The sequence below is a fragment of the Cebus imitator genome, unplaced genomic scaffold (assembly GCF_001604975.1).
Source record: "Cebus imitator isolate Cc_AM_T3 unplaced genomic scaffold, Cebus_imitator-1.0 Scaffold27, whole genome shotgun sequence".
Taxonomy (NCBI): Eukaryota; Metazoa; Chordata; class Mammalia; order Primates; family Cebidae; genus Cebus; species Cebus imitator.
The window spans coordinates 7,383,162-7,396,801 of NW_016107342.1; the positions used below are offsets into that span (position 1 = coordinate 7,383,162).

Sequence of the window (13,640 nt, forward strand, 5' to 3'; positions counted from 1 at the left end):
TCTTCAACAGGCTTACAATCTAGTGGGAGAATGGAACACATTATGAGCCCTTCTCAGCAAGAGTTATTTATCTAAATAGCAAATGAAAGAATGACTCAAGTACTATTTTCTCAACTCTATCAAGGATGGATTACAACTAATACAATGCTAGATGCATATGACAGATGTCTTGGGGTGTAATGGGATGAAAGTACAAAAAGACAAAGGGAGTATGGAAAACCACATGCCCTGCTCCAAACTTTGTATCCTTTGCTGTGGCTCACTGAGAGGCCACATATATTTTAAGCACAGAAGTAACATAATCAAACATGTAAAATGCTATTCTGGTAATAGTACAGATGAAAAGAAAGAAACTGAACCAAAAGACCAACAATCTCTTGAACGATAATAGGATCAATAAGGATGAGAAGGTGAATGAACAGGACTTGGTAAATAACCGAGCCAAGAATAGTTGTCTCCAAGGCTTTCATCCAGGATGAATAAGAATAAAGTGATACCATAAAACAATGACAGAAATACAGGACTTATGAATTGTAAGTGAATGAAGCCACTATAAATGGCTTTAATTAAAAAAAAAAAAAACCACCACCAGCAAATTGCTTTTTTCTATGCCTTCAACTGTGCTAAATTTATTCTAGAATTCGTATTTTTATTTGTTACTAGGAACCATAATGAAAGACCAGACTTTAAAGTACTTATACCCCTCCATCACTTCTTCAGGATAAAATACTAACACAACGAGGAAAAATTATAAACAACTTGATGTCTCAGAGATAAAGAATCCCTCACCTAACTGCCAGAACCCGCTTAATAATAATGAGAACAACGTCTTACAACAGACCGGTTCATTCACAAACCAACCTTTAGCCAAAACTTTGAGGAAAAGTCTCCCTAAGAATGACAACTTTTATGGCACTGTCTAAAAGCACTTAAAGAATCCAGAGGAAGGATGCTCCAGAAATCCATGGCAAGACTGTAAGATCTATTCCTAACTGGTGTGGAATTAAAGTTGAAATACGGGGACATGAATATGAGGTGAAATACAGAAGTCACCTTAAGACTTCAAATATATAATATCTCTCCTACCTACTTCGCTTACCCTTCGAAAATGTCTTAACTAATAGGAATTGGCAGTATCCACTCAAGCACAGAAATTTTTATCTACAACCCAATCATATGTTCATAAACCGTATTCTAAAAAGGGTTCACACACCATATTCCAAAGTGTACTTTAGAATTTTTGGAAATTTTTAATGGAAAACACATGAATATATCCTTCTATTTTTCTATGACTTCTTCTCTTTTGTCTTATGTGAGACAATGTTAATGTAAGATGATATTATTCCTTATTTTAGTAGTCACACAAACTATTCAATATCCAAAAGTAGGAAAATAAATTAGCCTACAGGATGATTTTGAGATGGCAGAAATGTTTACTGAATTATATAAAACAAAAGGTATTTGCTTTCTGAAAAAAGCAGAACAGCATAAGCAATAAGAACAAAGCTTTAGTGTCAAAGAGTCCTTGGGTCAGATTTTTTTAATCTATAAAATGAGGACTTTACTACATAAACAACTGTGTGAGATAATAGTAAATTAGTGTTTTCCATACCTGGCTGGTCACTAGAATTGCCTGGGGAGCTTATTAAAAACATAACATCCCAGGCCCCATTCCATATTTTCAAAAGTGTGGTCCCAAAATTTGTATTTTTTAACAAATTCCAAAGATGGTACCAGTCCCACAACTTGGAAATCATTGAAAAAAAAAAGTTATTTTATGCTTTTTATGTTCCTATATAATTTATATCTTTATGTATAATGTAACTTAACAGACCCCTAGTACACTGTAAAACATTCAATAAATGCTTGATGTAATTATCGTTATTTTGAAACAGGAGATAAAGCTAAGCCTTTTGTAGCTTGATGGCCACAAAGCAGTCTTGCAGACAAGTGGTCTTGCAGAACAACAGTTTGTAAAAACCTCTCAGCAAAAAGAAGACTTGAAGCATGAAATCATAATGCTTCAGAGACTGCAAGAGATGACAAAAGTGAAGTTCCACACTAATGACAATGCCCTTTTTCCACAAGATAGTTTATGAATAAAGGAAAGCATGAAGTCAGGCCTGTCTTGTATTTTTCATAGCAAAGCTTGACCATACCAGGTCACTCTATCACAAAATCTTTACATTCCTTATTTTTCAGAAATTCATACAAATTCACAAAAAACTCATGACAGAGCATCCAAGTACTAAATAAATGTGTGCAGTAACTTTAACCATAATGAATATCTAAAATCTACAGAGATGTATGGATACTCACAGAAAAATCCCTGGTTCTTATTTATGAAAAATAATAACATCTTTCCTTTTTAAAAGTCCAAACCCTTCAATTATTTAGTATTCCTTAAAGACTTGACCTCATACATAGGATATAAAGCCCTTTAAGAAAAGCTTTAAGCACATTTTTGTAACAATACTGTACACAGATCAGTATTATCTTTTAGATTACATTTTAAAACTCCTTCTATAAAAAACCTTAACAAATTTATTTGTAAATGTGGTTTCCAGCTTGTTTCTATCATATCACAGATCTGGTAAATTCAGGAAACTATTATAATACCAAATAATCTCTCTTCTAAATTTTGATACTAAAACAAATTTTTAAAAAGCTATCACTGACAGAAGGTAAAGTGAATTCTATGGCCATTTGGAGTAAACTACATAGACTAGGTACTAAAACCTTTTATTTTAAAGCACTTTTCAGAAATGATTCTTAATGAACACAAATTTAGTTACTAATATTTAAAAGTTTAAATACTTAAGGTGTAAAAAATAATGATTACCTAATTACCGAACATGGTATTTTACCTTTGGGTTTATTTGTCTACATACACATCTTACAAAGATTATAAAAATCCATGATCTAATGGTAACAGATTGCTGCAAGCACTGAGAAATAAGTGTGTTATATAAATAAAGCTTAAAGGGAAGGAGTTGTTTAGGTCATTAAATTATAGGACTTTACTATTTTCTTCTACCAAATTTTAACCATTAATCCTTCTGGTATTACAGAAACAAAGTTATACCAAGAGATCCAGAAGGCTGAGGTAATGTGATCTTAAGAGTTAAAAGAAACACAGTAAAAGCTAGAATTCAGAGATGTCTCAAGCAAGTAAAACCAAAAGTTACCAGCTTTCATAGGCCTGTAGAATATTATATAATTCAGTGAAAAGTCATTATAAAGCACTAGACCTGCACAAACTGTCTACATGGTAAGAGAATGTAGAAAATTAAATGAATTTAATTGGATTACCCTCTACACCTATATTTCCAGAAACATTTGGGGTGTGGTGTGTGACAATCAAGAGCCTTAAAAACATTTTTAATCTTTGGAACACACTTGATATGAGGCAACCCAAAAAAAATACTTGATCTATCAACAACACATGGTAAGAAAGGTTGCTTTTCTGCTCCTCTTCCCAAAAAATATTTATGGGTATATCTTTCTGAAGCCGTTATGAAACCCCTCTTCCTGGGTCTATCCCCATGGATAAAATGTTCTGGCAAGTGGTCTTGAAGAAGGCACAGAAATTTAGAAATGGAAGAGGGGACAGAGGGCAAAGACAGGGTTATGATTTCACTTCTCCATCATAAATGACTTCTCAAGAAGCAAAGCAGGTTAATACTTAAAAGTATTAGAATGAATGTAAAGCTCTCCAAAGAGAAATAGCAATGGGAATACCCCTTCATTCTACTTCACCTCAACCCTTAAGTGAGAAAAGTTTAGGACTGTACGTTAATAAGTTTGCAAAGTTAGATATAGTTCTCATGACAATAAACATTCAAAAATTAACTCCAAAGGAAAATAACTTGTAATAGGTTAGTGAGTTTCACCACAGTAATATTTCTCAAAAATATAAAATTTAAAACACTACAAAGTACAGGACAATAACTTACTTGAGTTGGAACAAGTACAGGAGGGTAGGCCATCTTGTGATGCCTGTACACATAAAATGCACAAATGACAATTCCCGCAATTAACATAAGTGGCACCAAGGAATAGAGCAGGATGTTGTAATAGGGTGGCTTAGGTGTAACTGGATTTGAAGTGGCTGTGAAAAGGGGAGGGAAAAATAACTCAGATTTGGTCAACAAAATTCTATAATAAATATTTGTCACAGTCTCAAATTTGGGGGAGAAAAAGAATATAAGGAGGTAGGGGTAAATTATTCCATCAACACAAATATATTTGTTTCCAATCTACAGTTGGGCAAACCTATGTATTTTCCCTATGAACTTACGCTGTGCGACTTCCATCTCCGGAAAGTAAGAAAACTTTTCATTACACATATTGCCCTCACAGCAACAAAAATATACTTCAGGGCTATCTTTTTTTTCTACACAATCAGTCCTATAAATAAACAGAGAAAAAATAATTAAAATCAATATTATTATACTGACCCTACAATAGGTGGTTTTATTCTGCAATAAAATAATAAATTAGACATTTATATTCAAATTCAAGATTTGTACTAATATCTAATAATTCTTAAAAAACAAAAATGTTCCTGGTTTCCTGTTACTAAATCTCTTTAGAAAAAAAAAAATCAACAACTGACTTTATAACAATTATACTGACTACTAGGGACTATTACTATAATCTGGTTTTTAATGAGCATCCTAAGGCAACCATCTTTTTTTTGCTTTTTTTAATTATTAGAAAAGCTTGAAGAGGAGCCATAAAGTCAATGAGGCCATTTGGTAGAGTGCTTTGGCTCACAAGAAATATAGCTTTCCTATTTTGAGAATATAAAAACTATATATAAAACTGAAAACTATAAAACTGTGGATGTGTGTGTATGTATACACATAGATACATGCACACATGCTAAATGATAAAAGCTCGTATCTCTTGGGTGAAACATTTCAACAGAAGAGACCCAAACTAGGCTGAGGAATTTAAACTGTCTTTGTTTTTTAGAGTGCAGATTTAAATTTCCTGAACGCAATGAACAGGGTTGAGATGAGCAACAAGTAGAAAACAAATACTTAACAATAATCACATAGGACCTACTAACTCAAATTGATTAGAATTAAACTAAAATAAATAAAGCAGCCTTCAATATAGGACTTTAAGTCATGAAAAGTAGTAGATTTAAGCCTCTAGAACAAATCCTAATCATCGACTAAGAAACAGCTAAACCTATTTTACAAAATCAACATCAGGTAAACTTAAAAGATGTATCTTAAAAATAAACTGAACTTTTGAAATACCTGTCAGAATGATGAGGTAGAGTTTAATTCTTAAGTGAAAAGCTGAAGAAATTTCAGGGAGATGGGACTTTTAACAAAATCAAACTAAAATACACTCAACATCAATATCTATTTAGCAGAAGGTTTTTTAAAGACAAATGAAAGCTAAGTTTTAACAATTTATAAAGAGAAATGTATAAATTTAAAATCTGGTATTTAAAATCATGCCTCAAATGGCAGCAGATTAACATGATAACTTAGCCTAATTCATTCAATAGTTACTTTTCACCATTCAATTTCATTCTTCTTTTATCATTCTTTTCTTCCACACTTTGACAATTCTTGAATCTTTTCCTCTTATTATCCTACTTGTTTTTCATCAAATTTAGAGTATAAAAACAAAAATTTTATGGTTTAAAGTTAGCATTTAACCCCCAGACACAAAGGTGGTATAGTAATTACCATTCTAAGAGCAAAAATTTGCACTGAATAACACACTCTGCAGACTCCAGTGAAAATGGCTCACTACTCTTTTCGGCACTGTCTGAGTCTCACGTAGCTGGAGTATGGGCTTTAGGTAAAAAGCAAAGTAGTTTTCTACTACAAAAAAGAATAGTAATCCCTGATTTCAACTAATTAATAAAAGATAGTTTTTGATAAAGATGACTCCCAAACTCATTTTTCCCCAATCTCTTCCTATTTACCTTTCATATCACTTGACCACTTCTGTTAGTAGAGGCTGATGATCAAAAAATGTGGCTAAAATGTATAAGTACATAGAAATAATCCCTGGAAAAGTCACATACTTAGAAGTACATCCTAAATACTAAATATATATCTAAATCTAAATGACTGTGTTCTAATTTCTCATGAAAAGTGCAGTTAATCCAATTTTCAAGGGCTTATTCAATGCATTTTGCCTTTAGTCACATATAGATAATTAAACACAGATTCTAGGTAATCAACTGAGGCTCCTGAAAGTGATCCAGAAGTATCTAGCGTTCACTGTAAACAGCAGTACTTTTTGGCTCCAAAATGTCTGTTTATCTACGACTTCACAGCTTCTGCTGGTCTTCACCATCCACCCACAATAGAAATCCTGTGTCCCAGGCAGTTAAGGGATCACCGTAACAGCTATGGGATTCCATATAGAAAGATCACAGGCAGTCAATAACATGACCACTGTATTTTACTTCCAGTACAGAATAAAGCAATTTAAACAAGTATGCAGTTTTCTATAAGCACCGTGTTAGTTCTGATGAAATTTTGAACATCAGGTTAAAATGTCTTGTAGGGTAAAGAGCGAAGGCCCTACTTTTCAAGTAAAAAATGTAGTAAGATCAATTTCTTCCAGATACATAAAGAAGGAAAATGAAACAAAATTAAACACTATGATCAAGTTTTATTCTTCTTGAGGATAGGTTTTTCAACAGACTCTTTTAAAGTAATTTTTTAAATGTTTTCCTTAATACCGGCATGTTTAAGGTTCATAATTCTAACAAAAAATTGGGGAAAATAGTTTTTATTTCACAGTTATCCCTACGTGGTAGGTTATTCAAAATATATCAACGATAAAACATAAATATGCCATGCTTATTTTATTACTTTAAAATATACTGTCAGGGTATATTATAATGTTCTTTTTAACCTCATTTTTTTAAAAAAGCAAAAAACATTTAATTGAAAATTCATGCACTAATCTTTCCCCTTTCAAAAAAGGGAGAAGGATAATGATGAAAATTACTATCATAAGATCTTAAATGCGTCCTTACCTGTCATAGCAGTTGATATCATCCAGCCAACAACCTTGTTTCACTATTTCAATGGAACCAGAAATATTCTTCCAAGTGGCAAAACAATGCCGCCGTTTATCTTTGTCACCATAACACGGTTCAACACCAGTTTGATTGGTTCTGTCTTTTTCCCAATTAGCATTAAAGAAAAGACACTCCTGAGTTTCTGATCTACCAAGTATAGCACCTATAAGGTAATAAAAACAACAATATTACCACATTAGCTCTTAATATAAGAGACTGTTCCCCAAGATAGCAACTTCAGGTATTCCTAAAATATCAATAATTTACTGTCTACCCAGTGTTATAACTTTGGGTTTAGGTTTCCAGGTTAATCCCTATACTTTAAATATAAAAATAACCATTATAACAGGAAATAACCATATATATCACAAGATTTCTTTGGCCAACACCAAATAATCGTACATATCACAAGATTTTTTTGGACGAAAATAATTATAATAGGACATAACTATATACATGTATCACAAGATTCTTTGGACAACAGTTTCACTTCACTTGAGAACATCCTTGATGAAAAGCCACAGAAATTGTTAATTGGCCCTTCAATAGACTATTTTTTAATATTGTATGTGACAAAATAAAAACTAAGCAAACAACTCTGCTGCACCGTAAATATAGTTGACTACTAACAACGCAGGGGGTAAGAACCACTGACTTTGCACACAAACAAACATCACTATGTAACTTTTGACTCCCCCAAAAGTTTCCCAATAGCATCAACAGTCGATTAAAACATATTTTCTATATTATACATATTATATACTATATTCTTACACTAAAGTAAGCTAAAGAAAATGTTACTTGAAATGTTATTTGAAAATCATAAGAAAGTGAAAATACATTTACAATACTGAACTGTATTTATGAAAATACATTTACATCTTCTGTTCACAAAATAAATCTTCTGTCTCAAATGGCAACCACAGCTGCAGACCTCAATCTATGGTATATATCAAATCACTCAACTTTTTCTTGTAATGTCAGGACTTTTCTTAGGATCAATTCCAGTATCACCAGTGGCACTCTGTATGGGTCCCATGGTGTTATTCAAGGTTTACGGTATTGCACTAAACATAATGAAAAATATGCTAGAACCTCAAGAGATCACTTTTTACTGTGATATGCAATTTAATGGAGAGACAAACTGCTCAAGCTGAGATGATTAGCATCATATGGTGCTTTAGGCAGATATTTGCAACACTTGAGCTCACCGTAATAGCAACGGGAGGTGGCTATGAAATTATTACAGTTGCATAGTATGTACTATAGTTAATTCTACGCAATTATAATTTAATGCTGTATCTTTACATTTGTTTACATTTCTCTCAACTGCAAACTGTGCCATGCATGTATGGTCTGTAAGTGTGTGTGTAAGTTTTGATAAATTTTAACTTTTCATAATAGATTTGTATATATATTATGGTAGTAAATGATAAAATAGACTGGTTTCTACATATATTTTATGCGTTCATGACATATATCTTTTTCTTAATTTTTTCAATATTTCCAGGCTATAAAGTTCATTTCTGAGTTTTTTTCAAATATCCCAAATCTTCTTTCCCAACATTTATTGAAAAAAAGTTCATGTATGTATAGACTGACACAATTAAGACCCATGTTATTCAACGATCAACTCTACAATGGTTGCCTCAAGAAAAAGTCCCCAAATGACTGAGTTATAAGCAAATTATGGTTATTTAGACTTGGGCATCTGACAGACATGTTCTCAAAAGTAAACCAAGTGAACCTGTGGCTTCAAGAAAAGCAACTAGCAAGTAAGCATTTCCAATGATAATATTTAAGTTTTCAAGTAAAAATAAAAAATTTTGAAAACTTTTATCTACTACCATTAGCATGACAACTTTCAAAAAATACTAAAAGAATTTTCTGATGAGATCAGTGGTGATATTGACTGTGACTTTTAAATACTGAATAATGAAATGTGTCAGTATTTAGAAAGTCTATATAATTCAGAGAACCAATATTTTCCAAATGAATTATGTATGATTTTACAGAAGCAGTCATGGGTTAAAAAATTCACTCAATGTGCATGACAGAGCAATAGATTTTAATGTCACGAAAGACAAAAAGTTCATTAATGGTTTCAGGTTCTCCACTGCAACTAGCTTTTACAAAATTATGTCTCATCTGGAAAACAAGGAAAGAAGTATAAAGAAGAATTCATACTTTCTGATTTTAAGACTTGCTATAAAACTTCAGCAATAAAGATAGTGTGGTTACAGTGAAAAGACAGACATATGTATCAATGGGACAGAATAGAGAATCCAGAAATAGACACACATATAAATGGTCAACTGATGTAGAGAAAAGATGTCAAGACAATTCAATAGAAAAATGATAGTCTTAACAACCACAGATGCTAGAGCAATTGAACACCCATATGCAAAAAGAAAAAACAAAAAACTTCAACCCATATATCACGCCATATACAAAGATTAATTCTAAACATATCACAGACCTAAAATAATACATAAAACTATTAAACTTCCAAAAGAAAACATGAAAAATCTTTGTGACCTTGAATAATAAAATATTTCATAGAGCGACACATATGACCTACAAAAGGAAGAACTGAGAAACTGAACCTCACTAAAATGAAAACTCCTACTCTTTGAAGGCTAAGGAGAGGAAAAAGTCACAGACTGGAAGAAAATAATTGCAAAACACATTTTTAAAAAAGGACTGATGCTTAGAAAATATAAAGGCCTCTTACAAGTCAATCATATGAAAAAAACAAAAAAACAAAAAAACAACAACAACAACAAAAAACACTGTCCAATTACTTAAATGGTCAAAAGATTCAAATAGGTCCTTTGCCAAAGAGAAAAGAATGAAAAAGTTTTTTAGAAAAAAGCTACTCAATATTATCAATCATCAGAGAAGTGCAAACTAAAACCACAATGAAATGCTAACACTTATTAGAATGCCTAAAACAAAACAAAAACACAAAAAGACAATATCAAGTATTGCTGGAAATGTGAGCAACTAGAACTTTCACATATTGGTGGTGGTAGAGCAAAATGACCCAGCCACTTTGGAAAACAGCTTTACAGCTTCTTAAAGTTAAACATATAGCTACCATACTACCCAGCAATCACATTTGTAGGTATTTACATAAAAATATATGTCCATGTAAAAATCTGTATATGACTGTTGAGAGTAGCTTTCTATCTCCAAACTCTAAAAGCATTCCGATGGCCATCAATAGCAAATGGATAAGCAAACATCCATACAAAATGAATGACCTCGTGATACCTACGACAACATGGATGAATCTCAAACATTATGCTAAGTAAAAGAAGACAGACTCAAAAGGCTGTCCGTATGATTCCATTTACACAATATTCTGGAAAAGGCACAATTATAGGGACAGAAATTAGCTCAGAGATTGCCAGAAGCTGGGAGTGAGGGAAAGGGAAGTGATTACAAAAGGGCATGAGGAAACTTTGTGGGATGAGGGAAATGGGAATGACATACCTTCAGAGTGGTAGTACATGATTGTATAATATGTATTGGTCATATACTCTAATCAAAATTTATGGAATTATTTATCTTAAAAAATACATTTTATTCTATATAAATAAAATTGACTTCAAAAAATAAGAAAAGAAACTATCAAATCTTAAGTCATGGTATGGTATTAAAAAAAAACACCCACGCCAACTAAAAAAAAATTATTAAAATACTATTCCTTTTTTTTCTAACTATATATCTCTGTATGACCAGATTTCCTTCACATGCTCCAATCAAAATAACATATCACAACAAACTGAATGGAGAAACAGAGGAATCCAGTTTTCATCTACTACAACAATCATTAAAGAGATTATAAAAAGTTAATTTTTTTGTTTTGGAAAATATTTTTCATAAAAATCTGTTCTTTACTAACATATAATGAATTATTGCTATTTTAAATATATTAATATTTAAACACTTTCCTTAATTTATGATATAATAAATATTAATATATATCACTCATATTTTTAAAAAGTTTTGGAGTCTTTAATTTTTAAAAGCTCTAAATAAGTCCTAATACTAAAAAATTTGAGAGCAGTGGCTCTACAATGTACTAGGCACAGAGATGTAATTATAAGTTGCCAGTATTTGTGGGCAGTAATGGTGCCAAGACTTCCTCTCAACTATGGAAGAAATTATAGCATGAACTGACAGTGCAAACTATGCTCTGGTAACTCCATCTCAACTGTATATAAAAGAAGGGGCCCAGCACGGTGGCTCACGCCTTTAATCCCAGCACTTTGACAGGCTGAGGCAGGTGGATCACCTGAGGTCAGGAGTTCAAGACCAGCCTGGCCAACATGGTGAAACCCCTTTTCTGCTAAAAATACAAAACCTAGCTGGGTGTGGTGATGTGTGCCTGTAATCCCAGCTACTCAGGAGGCTGAGCCAGGAGAAACCCTTGAACCCAGGAGGTGGAGGTTGCAGTGAGCCAAGATCACGCCACTGCACTCCAGCCTGGGCAACAGAGACTCTGTCTCAAAAACAAAAGGAGGGTGGTGCTACCATCACTTATCTGTGTGCAAACAATAGGCACTTTCTAGATTATTTTCAGAAACATGTTTAAAATATGAGCAATGTAAGTTTCCTCCTTTACCATATAATGCAAAAGCAATATTCAATGCCCCCATTGTTATCTTAAAACAGGGATGGCAATTTTTATGTAAAGATCCAGACAGTAAATATTTCAGGCTTTACAGGCCATGTGGTCTGCCACAACTACTTAACTCTGCCCTTACAGCACAAACGCATCCACAGAAAATACATAAATGAACATGAGTATATTGCATTAAAACTTTATGGTCTCTGAAAATTGGATTTCACGTAGTTTTTATTTTACAACTCACAAAATATTGTTCTTTTGGGGGATTTTTTTTTTTTTTTTGCCACCAACTAAAATATAAAAATCATTCTTAGCTCCAAGCTGGATTTGGCCTATAGGTTGCGTAGTCTTCCACCTCCTGTCGTAAAACAACATCCTAATCCCAATAATCTGTCTAACCTACCTTTTCTTTATTTTATTGGGAAAGGGGGCTCTGTGAATTATCACCCATTTAATTCATGTTAAAAACCACTATATGCAACTATTTCCAATTTCCAAAAGAAGAATTCCACTCAAGCATAGAAACACCCCAAAAACTAAACAAAACTGACAAAAAAAAAAAGTTGAATACTGCGTAGAGTAAAAGTACCAAATAGGTTTTACCTGTGGTGTCAATTCCAATCAACATTAATAATGGCTGCCTGGAGCACTATATCAAGAAAGATTTTGAGGATATTTTTAGAGAGGATTTTATAGTATTGGAAGGGAAGGGGAGCAGCATCAGTGTCTTATATTTGCCTTCCTAGTCTAGATAAAAAATAAACTAAGGGCCATTTTATTTATTAAAAAGATATTTCCACCATTTTTTTTTAAAAGGTAAATAGGATTCAGGATGGTTTTCTAGATCTAAACTAGACTGATATTTTTCATAAGTAGAAAGAAAATGGGTTACGGGGAATGCTGTGACAATCTCCCCACAGTCTCTATTCCATCAAGTCTCTAAAAGAACTCAATATTGTAACATAATATTTACAAAAATAAAATTATATGTATTTTTGTATTCTTAAGCTTACATTATGACTTTAAAGCTGTAGTTCTAAAAACATGGCACAGTTATTTACGTATATTAAGTTTTAACGACATCTCTCAATTTAAAATTTTCTGAAACTTTGAATCTCTACCCATAGGTGTAATCTATCAAAGTAACTCTAAATAGTTGCTACTGCCATTTTCAAAAGAAATAAATAGGGATAAAAGATTTGCATGCAGAGTTTAGCACAGCAGTTCTTAACAATGATGTGCATCAGAATCTCCTCTATATTTTCTAACATTCCTATGTCTGAGTTCCATTATGTAGGTCCTGGCAACAGGCAGCTAAAAAGTATATTTTGGGAATATATATAAATACACACACACATACATTTTATACACACACACACACACACACACACACACACACACACTACTATATATATAATACACGTATGTGTATATATGCATAAACACACACTTTACACTATACTAAAGGTGCCATGAACTTCCTCTCAACTATGGCAAAAAAAAAAATAGCATGAACTGCCATATTGCAAACTCCTCTGGTAACTCTGTCTCAACTGTAATCTATAAAAGAAGGGCTGCCACTTCTAACATATATAGAGTATAGTGTATGCCCATGTGTGGAGTTTATTGTTGTTTTTGTTTTTCTGCAAAGACCTGCTGGTAATCTAATGTTCCTCCCTAAGTAAAACCCACTGGCTTAATAGACTGTGGCCTGAATCTGGAATCTATTTCACAAACTGTGACCTTGGACAAGCTACCAAATCCCTCACTACCTTGTTTCCATATATGTAAAATTAAGTAGATTGATTCAATTTCCAAATTATTTTCCAAAACCATAATTCACACTCAGTTTAGTCATAGTAAAACTAATTAAATAATCTAGTATCAGAGTTAATTTATATAATAGTTCTATTTTCAAAGTACTGCTTATGG

General features: G+C 32.6%; 1 protein-coding gene across 2 annotated transcripts in view; it reads right to left on the bottom strand.

Moving 5' to 3' along the window:
• ACVR2A (activin A receptor type 2A) overlaps window positions 1-13,640 on the bottom strand; it is an 87,300-nt gene that overhangs the window by 26,644 nt on the left and 47,016 nt on the right. For both annotated transcript variants that reach the window (XM_017523153.2, XM_037736600.1), the window contains 3 exons: window positions 7,025-7,232; window positions 4,301-4,410; window positions 3,957-4,111 (listed from right to left, as the gene is read on the bottom strand). In XM_017523153.2, coding sequence (XP_017378642.1) covers window positions 3,957-4,111; window positions 4,301-4,410; window positions 7,025-7,232 — 473 coding nt within the window. The remainder of the gene's footprint in view (window positions 1-3,956; window positions 4,112-4,300; window positions 4,411-7,024; window positions 7,233-13,640) is intronic.